At 53.5% G+C, this 24,659-nt stretch overlaps 1 protein-coding gene across 4 annotated transcripts in view; it reads right to left on the reverse strand.

The window, feature by feature from the left end:
• Nucleotides 1-501: 501 nt before the first annotated feature.
• Nucleotides 502-24,659, reverse strand: part of GLI2 (GLI family zinc finger 2) — a 245,532-nt gene continuing 221,374 nt past the window's right edge. For 3 of the 4 annotated variants that reach the window (XM_088794610.1, XM_088794613.1, XM_088794611.1), the window contains 9 exons: nucleotides 24,356-24,557; nucleotides 22,694-22,907; nucleotides 21,133-21,255; nucleotides 17,755-17,889; nucleotides 13,650-13,799; nucleotides 9,457-9,621; nucleotides 8,028-8,309; nucleotides 6,189-6,525; nucleotides 502-4,694 (listed from right to left, as the gene is read on the reverse strand). In XM_088794610.1, the coding sequence (XP_088650736.1) occupies nucleotides 2,275-4,694; nucleotides 6,189-6,525; nucleotides 8,028-8,309; nucleotides 9,457-9,621; nucleotides 13,650-13,799; nucleotides 17,755-17,889; nucleotides 21,133-21,255; nucleotides 22,694-22,907; nucleotides 24,356-24,557 (4,028 nt within the window). In that variant the 3' untranslated portion in view covers nucleotides 502-2,274. The remainder of the gene's footprint in view (nucleotides 4,695-6,188; nucleotides 6,526-8,027; nucleotides 8,310-9,456; nucleotides 9,622-13,649; nucleotides 13,800-17,754; nucleotides 17,890-21,132; nucleotides 21,256-22,693; nucleotides 22,908-24,355; nucleotides 24,558-24,659) is intronic. The other variant, XM_088794612.1, reaches the window with a different exon arrangement.

Here is a 24,659-nt window from a genome sequence, read left to right on the forward strand (position 1 = left end):
GCTCCCCACAGGCCCCTTCACCCAAGGCTGGCTGCTGGGTATCCTGGGGCTCCAGCTGCCTGCTGTGACTCTCTCCCTTTGCCTGCACCAGAGCACAGAGGGTCTGCCTGTCTTCTCCCCCAGTTCCCACCCAACTCAAATGTGCTCATCAGACTGCACCTCAAAGAGGGGATTCTGACATGAGGAGAGCTTGGGACTACACCTGGATCTGGTATGCACGGCTCTCAGCAAATCAACTTAGATGTTCAGACCAGATTGCAGAAAGAACAGCCAGATAATGACTGTAAAACACCAAACCCTGCCCACGCCCCCACCCCCAGAGAGACAACAAACAAACAGCCAGTAAATGCTTCACCATTAAACATGTCTTGGCGAAGGTGGGATAGTCAGTTTTGACACTGTTGAGAAAAAATACAGCCTAATTTCTGTTCAAAGGCTCCTAATTTACTGTCCAGGTTCTCATTAACTACTGTCAAGGAAGAAGCAGACAGACAAAATAAATTATGAAAAAATTACTTTTTTAATGTACAAAAAAGACGTATTTACAAGTTGAGCATGTCATCTCAATTCATAGCATGTAGAAAAAGCTAAAAATGCTTTGGAGATATAAATTCGGCTGGATGATTCACCTAGAGTATGTTCAGGGATGTCTTCTGTACAGACTATATACAGGGTGGGAACGGCTGGTGAACTCCCAGCTCAGGGAGGGAATGGCCACCAGAGCCCAGACCCCTGGTCCTGTCCCAGGGCTGTTATCTGGACTTGGTCTTGACTTTGGACCCTGACAAAGCATTTGGTGTTCTGGATGCACAGGGCCCAGGTAAGGTGCTGGCCTTACTCTGCCTGAAAGCAGGGTCATGGTCAGCATCAGGCTCATGGTGGTACAGTTGGCTTTGGCAAGGTTGCCATAAACTCCATATGGGAACGGTGTGGGCTTTGTATGTGTGTGTGGTGGGGCGGATGCACCAACTCACCCTGCAGTATGTTTGGAAACAATGTCTTCTGACACCAGTTTCAAATTCCATTTGGGGTTGGGGCTTGGTCACACTGAACAGGAAAGTTCAGTGATGGTCCCTCAGAGGCCCTGGAATCAACTGCTTTACCCTCCCGCCCCCACCAAAAACACCATGCATGTCATCATTCTCTGAGGTGAACAAGAGGGCAGAGGGAAGGGAATCCAGAAGTTACCGGGACTGCATGTTGTGGCTTGGTGTGGACCACTGGGCTGCTGGTGAGTGGACAGCACAGCCTGGAGGAAGCTAAGCAGAGGCTGCTATCAGGCCCTGGGGTTCCCCACGGTAAAGTGGGTGGACAGTGCACTGGAGAAACAGAATTGGGTAAACATGTGACTTCCTCTTCCTACCGGAAACCACCAGGGCGGCCGGAGGCTGGGCCCCATATGCACAATCACTTTCTCGAGGTCCCATCCTATGCTTGGCTGCCCTCCATGCATCCCTAACCCACAGCGGCTCCAGCAGCCCCGAGGTATTTGGAAAAAGTGTTCTTTTCAGGCAGGGCTACATTCTACATGCATGAACACTGTAAACATGGTCTGGAGAAGCCAGGGTCGTTTGGGGGCATGCCCCGAGCACTACAGTTTTTCTTTCCTTTTTCTGGCAAGATTTCCTACTTTATTCATTCATATACACTTGGACAGTCTGCCAGTTGCAAACTTGGCTTTGCAGGGTAGAGATGCCAGCTCTACCAAACCTGGAATCAGGGTGTGCTTCCGAATCACCTAGGTAAAATCTTGTTTTCCTCTGTGGCAGGGGATGTTAGAGGCCTCAGGAATTAAGCTGCACAGAATTCCAGTGGTCCAGCAATTCCTTTTCCTTGCAGGTACCAGAATGAGAAACTTATCTTCCTGGATTAGTATATTGAGTATGACTTTCAGATTAGAACCCAAATGTGGTTCCTTTATCTTCTTTCCTTGTATACTTGGAAAGCCTTGGCCAATGTAATCCCTCATTAGCCAAATGACAGAGGTGAAGAAGCCAGAGCAGAGTGGTCCTATAAACACCAAAGGCGGGAAGTACTGTGTAAACGAGCTTTTCCTGTTGAGATATTTTTTTCATGTTCTGAAAAATAATCCAAAAGAAGACCAGACAGGATGCACATAAACTTGCCCTTAGAGCATCTGTGGTCTGAACCCAGCCATTGGCAAACTCCCTCAGACCTATTAATACTATTTTGGAAAAAGACGAAATGGATGACAGCCCCATGCTCTGGGAATGGACGGTTCCTCCAGGTCCGCTCAATGCCAGGGTCGAGGTCTTAGGTCATCATGTTCAGGAACTTGCTCTCCTCGGCCAGACTGGTGAGCATAGAGCTCATGTCCCCAACGGCCATGTTGCTGATGCCCGTGGGGATAGAGGGCAGAGTCAGGGAGCTCCGTGGGGTGGTGAGGCGGGAGGAACTCTGGGAGAGGCTGTGCAGGAGGCTTGGGCTCAGTGTGCCCGAGAGCAAGCTCGAGTGGTCGCCGTCATCCATGATGGCGTCAAAATCAATCTGGGGAGGCTCCAGCAGCTGGGAGTCCACAGTGCTGGATACCTGGTTGACCCCTGGTGAGGGCAAGGGCTGGGGCTGGATGCTCTCCGGGCAGGCCTGTGGCTGCGGTGGCTGAGACCTCATGATCTGGCAGCCTACTTGGTTCTCCAGGCCTCCGTTCTGTTCATACATATGGATCTGGCCATAGTAGTAGAGCATACTGTGGTCCTGGGCCCCACCTGTGTCCTGTGGGGGCAGCTGAGGAGGAAGGGACACCATGGTGCCCATTGCTCCCTTGGGCACAGACTCTGCCATCTCCTGGTTGGCTGACACAGCAGCCATGGCATGACCAGTGGCCCTGGCATAGGCCAGCTGCTGCCCAGCACGTACCCCACGGTGGCGGCCAGCAGGGCTGGGCTCTGGGGGTGGTCGAGGTTGCACTAGGCCAAAGCTTGATCCAGCCAGCCCCACTGTGCCCTGCTGGAGCTCCATGAAGCCAGGCTGGTGGGAAGGCAGATGGCTGGTGCCCTGGCGGTAGCCTTCCTGGCTCATGGAGGTTGCCAGGTGATGGCCCTGGTGTGGGTAGCTCTGGGCTGGGTGAGGTGGTACCATCCCAGCCAGGGTAGAATTGGGGACCCCAAGTTCCCTGCGGCTACTACCCATCATGGTGGGGTCGGGAGCAACTTCCATTTGCTGGGGGAGCCCCAGGTGACCTGGCTTGGCTGCCAGGTTGCTGCAGGATGGGGGGAACTGGTTCAGGGTCCCACCCATGGTACTGGAGCTCAGCTGGGGGTGGGCTTGGCCATAGCTGGTGTGGGGGCTCACAGTGGTGGTCATGCTGGGACACTGGCCACCTGTTCCTGGCTGCCGCAGCTGCTGCATATAATTTACCCTGGGTGCTGAGGGGGCTCCGCTGCAAGGCTGAAGGTGTGGCTGCGTGCTGTCCAGCCCCCCGGGGCTAGGTTGTAGGCCTTGCGGACTGTAGCCTGGGTACTGACCAAAGGCTGGCTTCTGCTGCACCACAGCCAGGTTGCCCTGAGGAAAGGGTGAAGCCTTCACCTGGCTGGCCAGGGCGTCCATGGTGCCCGAGCTCACCTCATTCCACTGCACAGGCATGCTGTTTTTGTTCAGGTTGGAGGGGGCCCCATAGCCCAGCTGGCAGCCTCCCAGCACAGGGGCAGAAGGGCCCACGTTGGAGTCCGCAGCCACCATCCTGCGCTGGCTGGGCAGTTTGGGGTGCTCAGAGAAGCAGGTGCTTTCCGGAGGATATACCTGCGGGACACTCTCATCCACGGCGCCGCCGGCATGTGCCTTGATGTACTGCACCACGTCGTCGGGCAGCACAAGGTCGTCCTCGGGCAACACGAGATTGCCCTCAGGCCCCATACTGTCTGTCCCTGCTGCCATGGCCTCCATCACAGCGTTCTCGCTGATGCTGGGCGGCCGGGGAGAGTAGGCACCGCGGGCCAGGCTGCCATCAGCGCTGGCGGGACCCTGCAGGCGGAGGCCGCGCCTGTCCGCGGCGCAGGGAGGCAGTGGTGCCGGGTTCACGTCGTGGGCACTGTGGAAGCGCTGCACCCGTGGCGGAGCCAGGGCGTCCGGCCGCCTCACTGGGTCACTGGCCCGCCGTGCTCCACCACCTGGTGCTTCGTGGGGGAAGGCAGGCGCAGGCCCTGAGAAGCCATAGGCTGGCCCACCGCTGCCCCTCCTGGGCCCCAAGGTGCGCTCGGGAGCATCCAGCAGCGCCAGCCGGGCCCGCAGACTCCCACGCTCCAGGCCCGGCAGCGGTGTGGGGGGAGGCCCGCCTGTGGCCGCGGCGTACTTGGCCCGCAGGCTGTACTGCTGCGCCGGCGTCAGGCTGAGCGGCCCCGCACCTCCGCCACTGCACTGGCTGGCCTCGCTCGAGCGCCGCGATGCATCAGTGGAGATGGGATCGTAGGAGTCGGCAGAGCTGGCATGGTGCTGGCGGCCAGCGCCCATGGGCGAGGCTTCGCTGGAGCGGCGGCTGGAGAAGTACGGGGAGATACCCGAGGAGCGGCGGCTCACGGTGTAGGCTGAGCTGACCGTGCTGGTGGAGCTGTCGCGGCGCTCCTGCAGGTGGCTCAGCATGGTCACGTCGCTTGACGACAGCTCGGACAGCCTTGGGTTGGGCAGCAGTCCTACTGGCCTGCCACTTCCACCGCCGCTGAAGTTTTCCAGAATGGAGCCTGTGGGAAAGGAGAGGGGTCAGCATGGGGTTGGGGCGTTGTGCTCTGCCTGTGAGGAGGCTGGCAGTCTGTGTGCTTGGAGCCTTAGAACAGAGCCTGGCGCACAGGTGGCAGGCACACCGCCAGTGATTTCTGAATGGAAGGAGGAAGGAAGAACAGTAGCTGAGCAAATGGTGGCACTTGTCGCTGCTAAGGGTGGGGAAGCAGAAGTCAGGAGGCCTCATCCCACTCTTGGCTCTCCCACTGCCTGGCTGGCCCTGAATTCTCATGTCTGGTCCTCCGTTTTTCCAGTTGTGGATACAATGTCCTCTCCATAGGACTGAGTTCCTGAAAAATGTCCGGGAGAGCCCTGACCACAGCCTCCCTGTCCCATCATCATCCATGGATGGGTATTGCCAGTTGGGCTTCTGGGGACTGGGTTTACTGGGCAGGCTGCTTATGGGGAGGGTCCAGAGACCCATGGCCATGGAAGGGAGGAAAGGCTGCAGAGTGGGCAGGGAAAAATGAGCAGTGATGCAAGCCCAGGGATAGCCTCGGCTGAACTCATGGGGAGCTCTGGGCCTTACACAGCCTTTACACCCCTGCAGTGATCAGCCATTAGATGGGGGCCACCCTGGGAAGGGGTGACCTTGGGTGAGGCAGCTGTCAGCAACCCAAGCGATGTCTGCAGAGAGCTGAAGGCCGTGTACCAGCAGTTCCTTCAACAGCTGAGTCAACAAGTCCTCCCTTCAGGGGAGAGCTGGGTGGCACACCTCAGTGTCCAGTCCTATGGTCCATACTGGGCCATCAGGCCCCGGAGGGCAGCCCGGAGGCTAAGTGCCTCCGTGTGTCCGGTGCCGAACACACTGCTGGGCACAGGGCCAGCACGCAAGGAATGCTTGGTGAAGGCACCTTCTATCTCCAAGCTTGACCAACACCTCCTGAGGTTGAACACAGGGCTGCCTCCTCCATGAACTGCTCCCTGCCCTTCCCTAGCTGATGTGCTTTCTTCCTCCTCCTCCCCAAGCTACCCTGATCTCTGTCCTTGGTGCTATTTGGCTCATTCTTCGGGCGACTCCGCATCTGGTGCATGGTCTTCTAACTGTATGCTCCTTCTAACCACAGGGACCAGAATTAGATCACTCTTGCCTGGGGCCTTTGTCATAGTCCCCACAGCAGGTGCCTGATAAGTGACTGAATGACTCATTAGAAAGAGGATGATGTGAGCAGGGTCTGCCTGCTCTTAGGGGGATACAGAGTACAGCATGGTGCAGTTGAAAGAGCATAGGCTTTGCAGTCACTGAGGCCTGGGCTAAGTCTCCACTCTGCCATTGATCTGAGTGAGGCACTTTCACCTGCTGAGACTCAGTTTCCTAATCATGAAACGGGCTGGTAAGATCCCATCTACTGTGGGCATTCAGTGAGAAGACACGTGGTGCTTGATGGATGTGGACCTAGTAGGTGCTTCCCTAGGCTCTCTCCCTCCCCAGCCAACACACCAGGGTCTCCACTCACCACTTCCCGGGAGGGGAGGCAGCTTGGTGTTCCGGGTATGTGGAGCCGGTCCGGCCCATGAGCAGGAATCCTTGAGTGACTTGAGCTTCTCCTTCTTGAGCTGCTCTAACCGGTGCATGGCGGTCAGGTGTTGGCGCAGCTGCAGGCCACCAGCGGAAGGGGTGGCCAGGGCTGAGGCGTCGGCCCCTGGGGGCGTGTCATCCAGAGCTGTCAGGTCTCCCAGGCTCCCAGGCCCTGTCCCTGGCATGTCCACGCCACTGTCATTGTTGGGGGCACTGCCCAAGGGAGAGGGCTCGCTGCTGCAGGATGACTGGGCCCCGGGGCTGGACTGACACAGCTGCAGGGGATGTGGCAAGAAGGTGACAACTCAGGTGTGAGAACCCACCTTGCCCCACACCCACACCTGCATCCAATCCACACCAGAGCACACTCAGAAGCCAGAAGGAAGCTGTTGTGTGATGGAGCGTTCAACATGTCGCTTCTCTAAATCTCAGTTCCCAACCATAAGAAGGACCTGAACTGTCTGCGGGACAGTGTTAGTGGATGGATGGAAAACATCTGGCATGTTGAAGGCACCTAGTAACTGTCAGCCCCCTTTACCCCAACTCCATGACCCTAGGCTCTCCCAGCTGGCGTCTGAGCCGGAGCCCTGCTTGTTAAACTTTCAACCTGTGGACACTTTGAAGCTGTGCCCCACAGAGGCCACCACAGCTGCGTGAAGTTGACACAAAAGATGGTACTTAAGCATTCCCCACACCGCAATGTGCTGACGATGAAGCAAGGAACAGTGAAAGCCTGTGACGCGGTGCCTTCTCAACAGGATAGAGGCAGGTTGTTGGAAAAGAAAGACAAGCAGGGAGGTAGAACTGCTGGATGCAGATCATGCCTAAATGGCCACCAAACCAGCCCTCCCTCTGGGTCGGGGTGGAGTGGGGCTGAGAGTTCATGGCACATGTGTACAGTACAGAACCCACAGAACCTGGGACCTGAACCCAAATGAGGCTTACTTTGGATGTGGCACATCTGGGTTCATTTCTAGGCTGAAAGTCCCCAAATTCCAGACCTTCCCTTGGAAAGCTGCCATGCTCCATCCCGCCCGTGGCATTATCACCCATATTCCTCACCTTGGCACTCAAGACCCTCTTGCATCCTCTGCAGCCCTAACTCACACCTCCACTCTGCCCTGTCCCTCAGGCAGGCTTGGGCCCCACCACTTGCTCCTGCACCTGCCAGCTTGACTCTTTCTGCCAGCCTTTGCCTGTTCTGACGGTCCCACCTGCAAGCGCCTGCTGTCTACCCATCCAAATTCACTTTCCCACATCCTGACAGGCACCCAGCCCGCCCTCACTCACGCCAGACCACCCCCACCCCCACCCCCACGGGCTTCTCGGCTCACCTCAGTACCGTCTATCCTTAGGGGAGGTACAGTCAGGAAAAAGAGGTGGAGACAAAGAACAGGTGGTTAGAACAAAAGGAGTGGAGGCCAGAGGGGCGAGGACGCAGTGACAGGACAGAGGTGAGGGGACCAGCTGCTGTACCCAGTTCTGCTGGGAAAGGCAGACACACCAGGAACCACCCCCACCCCGTTGCAGACTGACCACTTGGGTGCAGGAACCCCCATCGCTTAAAGCCTGCTCAGCAGAAGGGACCTGGCACAAGACAGGTTCTATACGAGGCCCAAGGTGGTGAAGGGAGGAAAGTCGAACTGGAGAGAGGAAGCACATCATGCGCTTAGAGGGGGAGACACTGGGGCAGAGCCCACAGCTGCAGTTGGGATTGGAATTGCCCTGGTCTGCTGGGCGTGGCTTCCTGGAGGGCGTGGACGGGGCCTCCGCTTACCCCGGAGCTCTCAGTCTTGATGGCTTTGATGTGCAGGCAGTCCTCCACGGCCTGGCTGGTGCTGCTGGCCTCCGTGCTATCCTCGGAGCCCCGGCCGCCGGGCTCGGCGCTGGCCTCACTGTCCCCATTCTCCTTGAGCAGCGGAGCCCGGAGGTGCACGTCGTTGCGCTGCTTCTTGGTGACGTGAGCATCGGGGCCGTGCACAGTTTTCACGTGTTTCCGGAGAGAGCTGGGGTCCGTGTATCGCTTGGTGCAGCCTGGGATCTTGCAGATGTAGGGTTTCTGGGAAGAGAAGCAGGCGGTATTAGAAATGGGACACAAAGACAAACTGAGAACGGGTGCTCCCCGGTCTCCCGAGGCCATGCCACTTCCTTTGGCAGAGCCTAACGGGCACAGTCGGAAGGTGCCCTCTAGATGGAGCCACACCAGCCCCAGGCCTGGGAAGGCCTGCCTGCCCCACCAGCCTTGTCTGCCACCTTTTCCGGCAGGTAAACAGGTGGTTCAGGGAACCCACAAGCTGGGGACATAGATCAGAGACTGCAGAGGGAGGGGGGGACACAGAGCCTGGTGTGATGACAATGCTGCCTCCCACGGTGCTGGGAAGTTTGCTATCAGTAGTGAGTGTGTTACCTGTTATACCTGGGAGACAGCGCTAGAATCCTGAGCTCTGATGAGGAAAGACTGGGTCAGAGAGGCAAAGAAACTGACTCAGACACCTGGCATGGGATGAAAACCCAGGGTTTCTGAACCTCAGTCCTGAGCTCATATACACATACACCCCACACCCATATACATACATGCACACACATGTGTGCACATTCACTTGTGTACACACCTAATACATACAAGCACCCCACACACAATACATCCACACCCACATATATACACATACCAACACACACATACACACACACACACCCCTTTCCAAGGCCAGCTCTTGTCTATAGAGATTCTGAGAGGTTCAGATACCTTTGGGAATTCTTCTAACTTCTTACAAGCATTGGAGCAAGTCCCTTTGGGGTTCAAAATGGATCTAAGCTTTTAGAAACACTCTGTCCTGAGTCTACCTGATCCGCTGGGCTGGGAACGGGAGGCAGGTACAGTGAACACCTTGGGCTCCTGGCGACTTCCCTCCTTGGGCTCTCTCAGCCCTGCCAAGGGCTCTGGCTACCTGGCTAGACAAAGGCTGCTCTGTGTCCCATCAGCAGACCTGACAGGACCTGGCAGCACTAGTGGATAGAACATGTCTTTGCCAGCTGCCCAGGCCATGGGGGCAGGGACCTGCCACTATGTGCTGAGCTCAGCAGTGGGGCGGTGATGGGGAGGGGCACCTGGCACCTGGCCTACAGATGTCTAGAAGCCATGGGTGATGCATGTATGCCTGTGTCAGTAGGACATGCGCACGGCCTGTGCACACCCTGCAGGGTACCTCATTGGAGTGGGTGCGGTTCTGGTGCTTGGCGCGGTCCGAGGCATTGGAGAAGGCCTTGTTGCAGCCCTCGTGCTCACACACATATGGCTTCTCCCCAGTGTGGGACCGCAGGTGTGTCTTCAGGTTCTCCAGGCGAGAGTAGGCCTTCGAGCAGCCCTCAAACTGGGAAAAGGCGGGTTTGGTCAGAGAGCACCCCAGACCCAATGCAGGAGCCTGACCTCGGGTTGAACCCTGCCCCCTGCCCAGCCTCTCATCTGCTCCACCCGCATAAAGTACATACAGGAGTATGTACTTTAACAATGACATTTACCTTCCATTCTGATTATAAAATTGACATACGGCCAGTCTAGAAAACTTGGAGAAGACTGCAAAGTACAGAGGAAAATGAAAACCATTGCCCGCCCAGGGACAGCCACAATGGACACTCTGTTAAGTCTCATTCTGGTGGCTTTGCAATTCATCCCCACACATCTTTTTATAAACCAGAATTGGGGATATATCAATTATTTAGTTATGTATTTATTCTTTTTGTTAAAATCAACAGCACATTGTGAGACTCTTCCCATATCTCACACCCATATATATACATGCACACACATGTATGCATGTGTGTGCATGTATGTATATGGGTGTGAGATAAACCCTCTTTGAAAATATTACTTTTAACTGTTTTCCAATACCCCTCCCTGATGAGAACTTTTCTGTGCATCAAAATGTGCTGAGAATGAAATCCAGAGTCCTCCACGGCTTTGAGTGAGCTGGCTCCGCTCACCCTTACTCTGGTCGTGCTGATCTCTTTTGAGTTCCTTGACCCCACTCAATTCTTCCAGGTGCGTGCGGCCTTTGCACATCTGGTCCCCTTTGGCTAGAACCTTTCCCCCGCCCCCACCCACCCTGGCCCTGGACTGGCTCCCTCTGTATCAATCTTTTAGGTCATCTCCTCCAAGAGCATTTCGCTGATATTCTTAATCATAATAATTACCCATTTCCCTTTATGCTCCCTCACACAATTTATAATGATCTTAATCATTTTGTTATCTGGCCTTCCCACGAAGATACAAGCTTCAGAAGAGCAAGACCTTTCAGGTCTTACTCATTTCTGTGTTCCTAGTATTTAGTGCCTGATGAAAAGAAACATCTTTTGGCACTTAGGAACATTTTTGGAAAGGAAGGAAGGAAGGAAGGAAGGAAGGAAGGAAGGAAGGAAGGAAGGAAGGAAGGAAGGAAGGAAGGAAAGAAAAGGCAGGAAGGGAGGAAGGAATGAAAGAGAATGAGCAGCAGGGAGTGGGGGGAGAATGTCACTGCAGGAGGTTCTGTACCTATTCCACAGGTACTGAAGCTGCATCCAATGGACCTGTGAAATTTGCCCTCAGAATGACAGTAAACCCCAGCAGGAAGTGTCTCATTCTCCACATCCTCTCCTTTATTCCTGACCAGTCTGATTGAGCACACTTGGCTCCAAATGCCTTTTATCTGTTCCTACAATTCACAGCTCATATCACAGGGCTGTGGTTTGCTACCACTCAAGATTAAGAAAATAACTTCCTGCAGAGGATCCAGAAGAGCCAAACAATCTTGCAAAAGGAGGATACATTTGGGGGATTGACACTTCCCACTTTCAAAAGTTACTATAAAACTACGGTAATCAAGATTGTGTGGTACTGATATAAGGACAAACACAGAGCTCAATGGAATAGAAGTGCGAATTCAGAAATAAACTCATGTATTTATGCCAATTGATTTTCGGCAAGGGTGTCAAGACCATTCTTTGGGGGAAAGAACAGTCTCTTCAACAAATGGGTTTGGGATAACTGTATAACCACGTGCAAAAGAATGAACTTGGACCCTTACCTCACACCATACACAAAAATTAACTCAATATGGGTTAAAGACCTAAGTGGAAGAGCTATCCTATAAAATTATATATATGTATATATAAAATATTTATATAAAACTATATATTTACAGACTATAAAACTCACAGAAGAAAACATGGGTAAATCTTTGTGACTTTGGATTAGACAATGGTTTCTTATATATGACACCAAAAGCACAATCAATTATAACATTGGACTTTGTCAAAATTAAAAAATTCTGTGCTTCAAAGGAAACTTATCAAGAAAATGAAAAGAAAATCCACAGAATGGAAGAAAATATTTGCAAATCATGTATCTGATAAGGGTCTAGCAGAACTACTACAATTCAACAATAAAGACAAATAACTCTATTTAAAAACGGAAACAAATATTTGAGTAGACATTTCTCCAAAGAAGATACATTAAAAGGTCAATAAGCCCATGAAGAGATGCCCCACATCATCAGTCATTAGGGAAATGCTAATTAACACCGTAACGAGATGCCGCTTGACATCAACTACAGGACTGCCATCAAAGGACAGGTAAAACGTGCTGACAAGGATGTGGGGAAATCAGAACCCTCACACATTGCTGCTGGGAATGTAAAATGATGCAGCCTTTTTGGAAATCACTCTGGCTGGTCCTCAAAAAGTTAAACATAGAGTTGCCATATGACCCAGCAATTCTACTCTAGGTACATACACAAGAGAATTGAAAATAGGTCCACACAAAAACTTGTACACAAATGTTCATAGCAGCATATTCATAATAGCCAAAAAGTGAAGACAATGAAAATAGCCACCGACTGATAAATGGATTAGAAAACTAGGATCTATCCATACGATGGCATTTCATTTAGCCATATAAAGGAATGCAGTACTGATACATGCTACAACATGGATGAATCTTGAAAACATGCTAAGTGAACAGAGACACAAAGGCTCCAAGTTGTATGATTCCATTTTTATGAACTGTCCAGAATAGGCAAATTCAGAGACAGGAAGAAGATTAGTGTTTGTCAGAAGACGGAGGAAAGAGAGAACAGAAAGTGACTGCTAACAGGTATGGGTTTCTGTTTGGGATGATGAAACTGTTCTAGAATTAGCTAGGAATTCACAATTTTGTGAATATACTAAAAATCTGTATGTTTTAAAAAAATGGTAAACTTTATAGTATGTGAATTTTATCTCATTTAAAAATAACTTGCTAACGGGGTGGCCGGACGGCTCAGTTAGTTAGAGCATGAGCTCTGAACAACAGGGTTGCCAGTTCGATTCCCACATGGGCCAGTGAGCTGTGCCCTCCACAACTAGATTGAAGACAATGAGTTGCCACTGAGCTGCCAGATGAGTGGCCGGATGGCTCAGTTGGTTAGAGCACCAGCTCTCAACAAGGTTGCCAGTTCAATCCCTGCATGGGATGGTGGGCTGCGCCCCCTGCAACTAAATATTGAAAATAGCGACCTGACTTGGAGCTGAGCTGCTCCCTCCACAACTAGATTGAAGGACAATGACTTGGAGCTGATGGGCCCTGGAGAAACACACTGTTCCCCAATATTCCCTAATAAAAAATTAAAAAATAAATACATAAAAATAACTTGCTAACAGAGGTAGCATATTTCATTGAAGCCTGGACAGCACCGATTTCAAGACAGCCTGATTTCAGAGGTATTAAAATGAGAACAAAATGTATGTCTTGGACTCTATAAAATATGGCAATTCAAAGAGTTGCTAGAGGTTTCAGCTGCAGACACATCAGTTCACCATTGGACCAACTCCCTCTTTAAAGAGGGAGAACTTTGTATGTTAAAAAGAATGTCTCACCAATTACCGTCACAGATCTTGTCAACTCCATAAGGGAGGCTATCTAATAGGTCTTATCTTGTGTTCCCTAAAAAAATCAAAACCAAAAACCCAGGGGGATTTTTAATCCATCATTGCTCGAGTGAATCACCAATGAAGCTTTTCTCTCTGCAGAGACCAGACTGCAGGGTGCTACCAAGCCAGCCCCTCAGTCTGGGGTTACCCAACCATGTGAACTGTGGGGGTACAGCTGTGCTTTGGGATTCACGGTCACACAGACCGAGCCACAGAGACACTGGCACACCCTGCCTCAGTTACACACCCTGAGAAAGAGTAAATCAAAGTTCTGGGACAACAGACAGAGGGGCCTCGAGGACCAAGACAGGCAGAGTTTCAGGGCAGGAGGAGACAGGATGACCCACTGGCAAGGTTTCCTGTGGTCAGCCATGTCCAACACAACCCACAGCACCTGGCCAACATGGCCGGCCCTACAGATGCTGAGGGGAAGGGCAGTGCCCCCGGGCCCACTCACCGTGCACTTGTGGGGCTTCTCGCCCGTGTGCCGGCGCATATGCACCACCAGCATGTACTGCGCCTTAAAGGGCTTCTGCTCCCGCGTGCAGGCCTGCCAGCGGCACACGAACTCCTTCTTCTCCCCGTGGATGTGCTCGTTGTTGATGTGCTGTCAGGAACAAGCCCACGGAGGGGTGAGCCTGGACACCCACCCTCCAGACTGCACCTAGTGTGTGCAGACCCCCCCAGACCATCACCCACTCTGTGCAGACCCCCCTCGCAGACCATCGCCCACCCAACAAGACCACATTGATGTGCTAAGCCACGCCTCCTCATGAGTTCTCATTAGTGGCTGTTAAGTGATGACCTGTATGTTACTGTCTCGCCTGCATTTTCCAAGTAGTCATTAAAGTGACCATCTATGATGGTCAAAGGCATCCTGCTCACCCCAGGCTGGGCTCTGGGCTCTGGTCTATGGAGAATTGGTTGCTATGATGATGCCCCTGGGCTGCGAACAGTAGGCACTACTTAAATGCAGCGAGGCAGACATGCACATGGTAGGCACATGAGAAGCATCTCCCGCGCTTGCCTGATTATTCCAGAGATTTTTTAAAATTCAATTTTGCCTTATAAATGGAAACGTAAATGCATCCTCCTTTCTATTTTTGAAAAGAACCCATAACATGACGGTTTTATCCCCTTTTTCACAAAGGCCCACTTTGTTCAGCGGCCTGCCCAGGGTCAGGGCAGTTAGTGTGGCAGGAGTGAGATTCTGACCCTGTCAGTGGGCTCTGGGCACGATGCAACGCTGCCCATGGGACAAAGTGGCCTAGGAGAGGGAGTGAGTCGGACAGCCGAGGACGGTGTGACGGACCCGGCAGCACAGCAGTGCTAGCCCTGGTGGTCAGGCAAGCGGGTCCATCTCGGGGAGCCGGGGAACTGCATGGCAAGCAGCCTTCCCTGGAGAGGGGTCCTTACACCCAGCCAGCCAGCACTGCCCTGGCCAGGAACATGGGGCTAACTTTTCTATTTTTCCCACTCCCTGCACCCACATTTTCCGGCCTCTGCCCTGGTCCGTCACCTGTGTGACCCCCAGAGTAGCTGTTCCTGTGATGTGGAGCCACAGGCACTGAGGCCACAGGTAACAGAGCAAGCAGTCCCAGGTAGACCCTTAGGATTTTTAGTCACGTGCTTTGATTGTTTAACTGAAGGCTGCAGTCCTCACTGGAGCAGCGGTATTGCTAGCTCTGTGCCTGGGATGTGTTGATATGTGTGTGGGGCCTCTAAGACTTTTATGTCCCTAATTTTTTGGGTCGTTTATTTACCTGGGGAATGGAAACAGGTGGTATTAGTGACTCACACAGTAGAGTGAAAGAGTCCTCCTGCTTCCTCTCCCACTGGCGCTTCTCTCTAGAGGCCACCAGGGAGCCGCCTCAGGTCCCACCCAAGTCCCATGCTTCCCCTTCCATCACCCTTTTGGTTCAAGGTCATGTCCTGCCGGTATTCGAGTCAGGCTAGGCTTGCTTCCCCACAGGGATGGGGAGAGTGGAACGCTCAAGTCTTGGAGGCCCAGTCTCTCCAGTCCCATCCCCTTTTTCCTCTCTGTTCTCAGTTCCCTCTCCTCTTTCATTTGCTCTCACACCCGTCCTACATTCTCTAGACCGACCCTGTCCAATGCAGTAGCCACTCGCCACTTGTGCTCTGAGCCCGTGATATGTGGCTGGTCCCAACTAGGATGGGCTACAAGTGTAAACGCTCCTGTTTCAAAGACTGAGAATTAAAAAAAAAAGGATGTAAAACAGTTCAATAATGTTGTTTCACATTGACTACATGTCAAAATGGTAATATTTTAGATCTACTGGGTTAAATAAAATATATTATTAAAATGAATTTCACCTGCTTTCCTTTTGTTCTTTTTCACATGTGCTCCTACATAATGTCAAATTACACACGTGGCTGGCATTTGTGGCTGGCAGTGTCTTTCTCCGGGATGGTGCTATTGTCATCTTGCAACCTACAAGGCTGTCCGAGAGCTGAGCAGCCAGCACTGGCAGCGCCTCACGCTGAAAGGCAGGGACCCGCCAGACCCTCACGCTCTGAGAAACAGGCCCAACTGTCATGCATACAAATGCCAGCACTTCAGCAAGTGAATTCTATTACAATGCTTTGAACTTCCAGGGAAATCTTACCATATTAGCCTCACTTTCCATTTTTAAAGCCTTTCAAATGATAGAAATGCATCCTGACAATGCCTTTCATTTTTTTCTTATTGGTTTACTTAGCAACAAATTGTTAATAATCGGCTGGGGGCTCCAGGTTGCCTGTGTACCTGCCGCCATCCATCTTCCCAGGGAGCAGAGGGACAGGCCGGGCAGAGGGGCCTGGCTCCACTCTCACCGGAGCCTGCTCTCACAGGGTCAGGTGGAGTCATTCACCTACGGCCACAGGGACAGTCCTGGGCACAGACAGAAGGCTGCAGCTGCAGCCCTCCTACCCATGTCTGAACCCTCTACCTTTATTTAAGGAATTGCCTCCCTGCTCTTTGAGGCTGACCCACTCATCACTGAGCACATCTTTTAGGTCCTGGTCTCCAACCTGCCTGGGCCCTCTCCTGGGCCCACATGCTATCCCCTCTCTCCTCTCCTAATGCAAGCTGATCTGTCCCACAAGTCATAGCTGCAATGCCCCTTCTGTATATCAGCCCTGTTGATGCAAAGAGATGGTACAGGTTGAAAAATTGTAGTTGATTCCTGAGGGATTAGATTAGACCCTGCTCCACAGGTTCTATGTCAGCTGCAATGGCTTGCTGGGAAATTTCAGTCTCCTGGCTGAGAATTTGGGGAGCAAAACTCAAACACAAGAGAAATCAAGAGTATTTGGCAGCAAGTCACACAAATGGAGGAATCAGAGGGAGCAGGTGGTATTCCAAATGCTGGGTTCACAGCGCTGGGGAGACTGAAACTTGTTTGGGATAGCTTCAGGACGGGAACTCTGTGTGTGTGTGTGTGTGTGTGTGTGTGTGTGTGTGTGTACTCTACCCAGCATTCGAGCTGCTAGTTTAGTGTGGGGTTCATTTTTACAGACACTCCTTCACCAAGGAGTGTGTATTGCGATGGGTGGAGGGGGAGGGCAGTGGTTATTTTTGAATTTAAGTTATTTTCTGGACTGAGAAGAGAGAAACATCAGGCCTGGCATGGGAAACAGGGAGGAGGCAGGAGGGAGCTACCATGTATGAATACCACTCTCTGCTAAGCGCTTCTGTTGGTATCACATGCAATCTCCACCGCCTGTGGGGTAGGATTCACCCCAGCCCCCCACACGGGAGAGGAAACTGAGGCTCACAGAAGTGAAGTCTCTTGTTCAGAACTCAGTCGCTGTGGCGGAGCCCAGTTTGAAGCCAGGTGCTCCCTATGCGGAGCCCCTGCTCCCGCCTTCCCCCTGCCTAACCTGCCCCTGCCTGCAGCCACAATGGATGCTGCTGCAGGAGAGTTTACAGTGGGGACCACGGAGCATAGCCTGAAGGGCACCCCAGTTCCCACGGTGTTCTCTGGTCCCCTGATCGGTCAGTACCCAGGCACGTTTAAGCAGCCCCACTCAGAGATGGGTATAAACACCCATCTGCTCCTGTGTATACTGGGTCTCTGAGAACAGTCTCCAAGAGGAAATTACCAACTCCTTCCGCTGTAGGAGATACTTCTTGAAGGTTTCAGGGTTGGGTTTATTATTATCTTGTGGATGCTGGCTGGTTCAACTAATTTTATTTTCCTCTTTGTATCTTTTGCTAGGAAGCTCAAAAAATAGGTGTGAACTATAGCTCAGAGGCCTGGGTTTTTCACGCTAACTTGACTCCTACCTTCACTTTATTGTTCTATCCCCCTAATTTTCTCATTTGCTGTTTTTTCTTTTAATCTCTTATATGTACTACTTCTGTATTTGTAAGCTCCCTTTTAGACACAGGCAGGGCACACAGCATCATGCCTCCCACTTGCAGAGGATATGCCCAGGCATCCCTGCAGCCCCCTCCCCCAGCCGCTTCTCTCCAGCAGAAGGCGGGGAAGGCTGCAGGCTCCACGTGGTCTGGGCCCTGCACCGGGCTGGGCCGGCCCCTGGGCCGGGAGGCTTACGTGCACGAGCTGCTCCTGGGTGTCATACTCCTTGGTGCAATCTTCCCAGTGGCAGTTGGTCTCATAGATGACCACCTCGGCCTCCTGCTTACACTCATCCCGGTCCAGGTCCTCCTTGAGGTCAGCCAGCTGCTCCTGGGGGAGGAGCAGAGCACACATACCCACGTGAGCCTTGTCCAGGCCCCTGGCCCTGAGGAAAGGGTGCTGTTAGCCCCGGGCAGTTGGTGCCAAGGGCCTGGGTTGGTACAGGTGTGGAAATACACGCATGCACATGTACACGCACACACACATGCACACGTGCACGCACACACGCGCTCATCAGCTTCCTGAGCCCCTTTCCTCAGCTGGCTCCACCCATCACTCTCCCATCACATAGCTGTCCTGAGGACCTTCTCCCCTCTCTAATGCCAGCTTGTCATCACCAAGGAGTCCCGTCACATCCCTGGCCAACTGACATGGCAAGGAAAATAGGAGAAAGCAGGACACTACTTTCGCTTATTTGGTTTGGTTTCCTGTGGGCTCCACAGGCTTGGGGATGGGGCACTTTCATTCACTGTGTATGGGGCTGCTCCTCCCTGGAGACAAGAGAAGTGCAACATGCACCTGGCCTGGCCCTTCAGCTCTCTCACTCTCGTACGGCCCCCTCGTCCCAGGGCACACGGCACCTGGTTTCACACCCGGGACAACGCCCTGCACGTCTGCTGTGCCGGGCGGATGAGCTCGGCGAGTCCTCCCAGCAGCAGTCTTCCCTGTAATGGCCCTGCAGCACGGCTGCTGTATTCTTGTGCTACAGCTAGAAAAACAGGTTCAGGGAGGGGCTGACTCGCGCCCCCCAGGACACCAGTGAGTTTGTGGAGACCTGGATCTGGACTCTAGTCTCCTGAGCACGACAGGGGCCGTGTGTGCCCAGTTCAAGGCCGCAAAGGAAAGGCCCCCGAGACAGGACTTCACCTGACCACAGGTGCTTGGGATTCCTTTCAAGAGGACAAAACCTTTTACTCCAAAACCAGCAACAGACTGACAACAAACCCCACAGGGCCACCTCCCCCCAGCTAACGCTGACAGAGCTGGCCAGGGGCAGTCTCCGAGCATGGGACATGGGACAGGCTGGGAAGTACCAGGAGCTGGGGGAAGGGAGAGACACAGACGCCCCAGGCTGGTTGCAAAGCCCAGAAGGACCTCCCGAGGAGGTCAAGGACTCCTCAATACTCCACTGGCCTGCTAGGCAGACTCGGAGCGAAGCTAGGCAAAGAGGCAGATGTTAGAGTGACTTGCTTTACATTTCAGACTATCAACAAAATGGCAGGAACGCCCTGTCTTTCAAAAAAGCCTCTGGGGCAAACATTTGTCACTCTCTCCCCATAGTCAAGGGCCCCACAAGCTCCAGACACTCAGTGAAACAGAAGCCACAGCTCCCCCATAGCCTCACTCCTTTCTCTGAGTCCATTTCTAGGGGTAGGAATCAACCTCACGACTCCCACAGCTGGCTGGACTCCTGACCGACTTTCCAGAGCGCTGCAAGGGCTCCCGCAGGAGGGGCCTCTGGTTGTTTCTGAGAGCACCTTTCAATGAATGCACATGTTCTGAGAAGGAAAATGACGACGTGTTGTCCAAGAAGTCTCAGGCAGCACTGGGTCACATGAAACGGAAAGTCCAGAAGCACCTCTGCCCGAATTTTCAGCAAAGTGGGGGTGGGGAGCTGAGGCCTCCTGACGCCCGTCTGCACTTTCAGGAACGCTAGACAGGGGCTTATTATTCCCATAAGCTGCATACCCTGCTGATGTCAGAAGACCTGCCGAGGACCGTGCAGGGGCAGTGGGTGTGCTCGGGCCTCCAGATTCACAGTGGGATGTCACCCTCGCCCACACGTTTGAGGGCTTAGGCAGAGAGGGTATTCATTGTGCTGCATTTTCTGCCAAGGGAAAGTATGCTCATCCACTTTGCAAATGAGTCCAGCCACTGAATCAGGACACTGAGTGACACGGTGACAAGCTGCTCATGATAAACAGCTTTCCTTCCACTGACACAAGTGCGGAGCCCAGCTGGGCGGGAAGGAGGGCTTTGTGGGGCTCACCTGGGCTGGAGGGGGCGGGGCAGAGGGGCCCCTCGTGCTCAGCACTGCCTCTGCCCCATCCTCATTGCTCCTGCGTGTTTATCTCCCCAGGATAGGTGCCGTCCTCATCAATTTCAACGGCCCCCGATGATGGCCGGCCTCGTGGAAACCATGCATCATGCTGAGACGCTTTGGCGTCAGCGAGGGGAGAAGAATCTGTCACAAACCCCTCTGTTTGCCTGACAATAACAGGACCCAATATTTCATAAAAATTAAGTGCTCAGAGCATGCCCGACGGTTTACAGGTTTGATAAAGGATGGTGTGGCAGATGCAGGGGGAAGGGGAGAGGAGGCCCCAGCACCCTTAGTGTCAAAGCTGGCGACTGCAGTAACTGATGGAGACCAGGCCACCGTGAGGGAGAGGCCTGGGGGGCAGGAGGCTTGCCCTTGAGGTTGGCACTCACACTGAGCCCTTCCCACGACAAGCTTCTGCTCCGGCAGGACTGCCTGGCTGCCGTCCTGGAATGTTGGTATAAGTGGCAGGATCTCCAGAGGGACATGCACATGGATCTCAGCGCGCAACACGGCCATCCGGGGTTGGGGCTACTCCATTCCTCACTTCCCGCTAGAATCATCTTCCCTTCCCTCCCCCCTCACCTCACCACTCATTCCCTCAAAAGTGCATTGAGTCCTTAAAAAATATGATTTCACAGCTACTGTGTGCCAGGCTCTGTGCAAACCCTGGTGACGTGGAAAAAAACCAGGCACTTCTCCAAAGTGCCACCTCTACAAAGCTCACAGTGCAGAACAGCAGGCAGACGAAATGACCCAGGGGCTAGATGGGTGTCTGCGTAGCTGCGAGTCCTACTATCCTGGAGGGCCAGGAAGGGCTGAAGTAGCAGTGAAGACAATGGCGTGGGAGGTGGAATTCTAGGAAGAGGGAGCAATTGGACAGGAGCCTGAGCCATTCAGGGGATGTGAGCAACTCAGTTCAACTGGGGCTTGTGCTGCATGACGGTGAGGAATGGGCGGAGAGACGGCTGCAGCCCCAGACATTCATTCATTCATTCATTCATTCATTCATTCATTCATTCGGCATGTGTTTGATGAGCATGTAATGTGCAGGCTGCTGGGGACACTGCTCGATCCTCCCTGAGCTCATGGTATGTCCACCCTGTCCTCTCTGCTTCTCATATCTGCTCATTCACTCACGTAGGCAGCCATCCGTCCATTCATTCCCCAACAGGGTCTCCGTCCCATGTCAACTGACCCAGAGGAGACGAGGCCTGGCCCGTCTGAGGATGTGAGGATGGCCAGCAGGTTACCTGTGTCAGGGTCAATGGGGAGGCTGGCCGCAGGCCCTCAGCCTCAGTCTTGACCTTGCTGCGCTTATGAATGACGATGGGGTTGACGGTGCTGCTTACAGCCGACTCACTGCTCTGCTTGTTCTGAGGGAGGGTGCACAGGAGAGCTCATTACATGGCGGCAGGGTGGGAACCCCAAATTCTATTTGGGCTTTACCTCTGGGGCCCTCCCTGCACAGACCATCTGGCCAACCCTTGTATTTGAAGTTTGAGAAACTGAGTCCTCCCAGCTTGGTCCTCCAGCCAGGGGCACGGCCAGGAGAGAGCCCAGAGCCTGGCCTGTCAGTCCCTTCTTCCCCACCATCCATGGAAACGGAGCGGAGACCCTCTCTTTAGGAAATGCTGGGCAGCCGCACTCCTGACCTAACGGCTCCACGTCTCAGGCCTCCAGAGCAGCGGCGGCTCTGGGCCTGAGGAGAACAGGGCCTGGCCAACGCAGGGAGCAGGCGAGAAGGGCTGGCTCCTCAAGACACGGGAGCTAGAGCTGTGGTATCAGGTGGTGTGACAAAAACAGACAGCTACTGTCTGAGGCGAGGCTCTAGGCTGCCGCTTGGAGCTCTGGGGTGGAGGAGGGCGTCCTGGAAGAGGGGCCACTCTAGAATGTTGTGATGTTTTCCTCTCAAGTATATGGTCATGTCTAGGCTCTGCCCTGCCAAGTGGGTGGCCTCGGCAGTCATTTCACCTCAAGAATTGCCATCGTGAGTGCTAAGTAGGATCTAGGTCTACATGGGGCTCTGTGCACATGAACTCGTGTGTGTACACAGTGACCCAAGGTAGGTGGCAGATCCCACTGTGCAGACACATTAGCTCAGGCTGAAAAAGCGTTCAGGCAAGTCAGCATCCAAAACACAATCAAACCAATTCCAAAGCCTGTGCGCTTTCTACTCTCTGATACCGTCTCTATAACACAATTTCCTCATCTGCAAAACAAGACTTCATTCATTCACCAAATACTAATAGCACCTACTGTGTGCCAGGCACTGTGCGAACATGCCCAGGCATGACAAAGACTCATTGGAAAGGTCAAACAAGATGGTCTTTGGTAAACTGATGCTCTAAAACTAAACTGCACCATAGTAATTCTTATCCATTAATCCATCCATTTCATACTCTGTGCATTGAGTGCCTACATTATGCTAGACTGAATTTTAGGGTTTTTCCAGCTACTCATTGTGTTTATTAGACAGGCAACTGTAGAACTGCGGCTGGGTGCTTGCCCATGGTGAGTGGGCTGGTATTAGGACCCAGCCCAGCCATCGTCCATCCATCCACCAACAGGCTCTCAGTCCCACGTCAGCTGACCCAGAGGAGACGAGGCCTGGCCGCACCCTGAGGATGGTGAGGATGGCATCCAGCTTAGGCCCTTCTGATCATGTGGTCTCTCTGCCCAGAAGGCATCCTCCCAGACAGAAAAGCACCCAGAGTCCTTCCACAAGTTCCCCGCATGAGAAGGCAATGATCAGCTCTCGTGAGGTTCAGAAGAGTGTCTGGTGGCCGCGCTCTGCTCCCTGTACCCACCTACCTGGGTGGCGTCACTCAGACAGTTGCTGCTGCTGCTAAGCTGGGTGGGCGTGGCATTGATGGCGGTGAGGGCTATGGGCTGCTGGGCCAGGAAGGTGGGCGAGGGCTGGATCAGGGGTGGCGTGTGTCCGAAGGCCGAGCCCAGGCCCCTCTGCTGGCTCAGGATCTGCTGGTAGGCCACGGGGTTGATGGGGTGGGGGAAGGTGAAGGCTGGGCTACAAAGAAGAGCAGAGAAGGTGATGGAGCAACGGCAGGGGTGGCAGAAGGGGACAGGGCTCTATTAGGCCAACACTTCCTGGGCAGAGGGGACCTTGCTCAGGGATCGGGATGTGCTTAACCTCACTCAAGAACCTCCAATGGCTCCCCACTGCCTGCCATCTTAGACCCCACCTTCTGTGCTTAGCCCTCAGGCACTGCCCCAGGACACAGCCTTCACACTGGCCGGTTGGCCTTCAGTAGATGCCAGGCTCCATCTCAGCCCCACACCCTGGCCCTTCACCACTCTGACACCTGAGACGCACCCCTGCATTAGTGCTCTCTATCTGAACCCCATTTGGCTTCTGATGCCCGTTCTAATGCCCCCTCACCCAGGAAATGTGCCCTGAGCCCTCCAGCTCACATCGTCCTCTCTCTTCTTTAACTTCTACGACAGTTCCAGGCTCTCTCATGCCACTTGCCTATGAACCACTCTTTCCAGAACAGGATACTGAGGAAACAATGGTGAGGCCAAGCCATGAAAGACGCTGCGGCTTCCTCCTGGCTCTCTCTCAGATCACTCGCTCCGAGGGCGGGGGAGGGGGAACCAGCTGCCATGTTGTGAGGATGCTCAAGCAGCCTGTGGAGAGGCTCCCATAAGAAGAAACTAAAGCTCCTGCCAACAGCCCTGTGAGTGGCCATCTTAGAAACAGAGCCCCAGGCCCAGGCGTCTGCAGGTGACTACAGCTCCGGCTGACATCTTGATTGCGGCCTCAGGAGAGACCCTCAGAGATGGTGTGAGACGATGAACGCTCCTTGTTTTAAACTGCTAGGTTTAGGAGTAATTCGTTAGGCAGCAAAAGATCACTAATATATTTATCACGTCTATTTCTGGGTCCTTCTGACATTCGTAACATCTTCTGGCTTCTCTCAGGATGGTCAGGGGAAAAATAAGGGTTTCAGTCCAATTGGCTGGGGTCTGAGTCCCCGGAACAGTCAAGGGCTGCACAGAGGGGGCAAGAGCCAATGGTGCTGACGAGGTTTGGGTGTGACCTGGTGTGGCTACAGTGGGAAGACTGCGCCAGCCAGACTTGCGTGGCCCAAGCCAGTGTCATGCCTTGTGTGGCCCCCAATGCTGGCCAATGGCCTGGCTGCTCCCTGACACCTGCCGAAATACTAGGAAAGTCACCTTTGATTTTACAACCGACTCATTCATGACAGGCCCAAGAAATGTTACTTTTCACATCAGAAGTTGTGTTTGGGGCATGAAAAATGAGCACATGAAGACGTACTCAAATGTTGGCACATTTCAATCTCCTCATTGTTGGTTCTGAATTCACTAAAAAGTGGCAAGTACGCTGATTCACAAATGCAACAAGAACTGTCTTTCTTGTCGGGTTGGAAGCACAGACCCTCCCCACTGGGCCTCCAGCCCAGCTCCCGGCCCTCTGCTTCAGGCGGGGCTCACCTGAGGGTGCCCGCTGACAGATGCCCGTAGGAGCCGCTGGCTGCAGAGCTGCTGCGTGAGTTGTTGATATAGGCCACCAGCGAGTTGGGTGAGGTCCGGATCATCCTCTGCAGATCGAGGCTGGCGTCCGAGAGTGGGGAGATGGACAGCGCCCGCTTGCGGCTCAGGCGCGGTGTCACCCGTGGGCTGGAGAAACGCGACACTGCGGCACAGCCAACCCGAGGTACATCAGTATTATTACAGTGTTTGTAGAAGGGTTGCAGTAGGGGAAGGGGGACTGGCAGGTGGGAGACAGGAAGAGCCT

This window comes from Rhinolophus sinicus, chromosome 17 (genome assembly GCF_057876585.1).
Source record: "Rhinolophus sinicus isolate RSI-liver-muscle chromosome 17, RSI-T2T, whole genome shotgun sequence".
Lineage (NCBI taxonomy): Eukaryota > Metazoa > Chordata > Mammalia > Chiroptera > Rhinolophidae > Rhinolophus > Rhinolophus sinicus.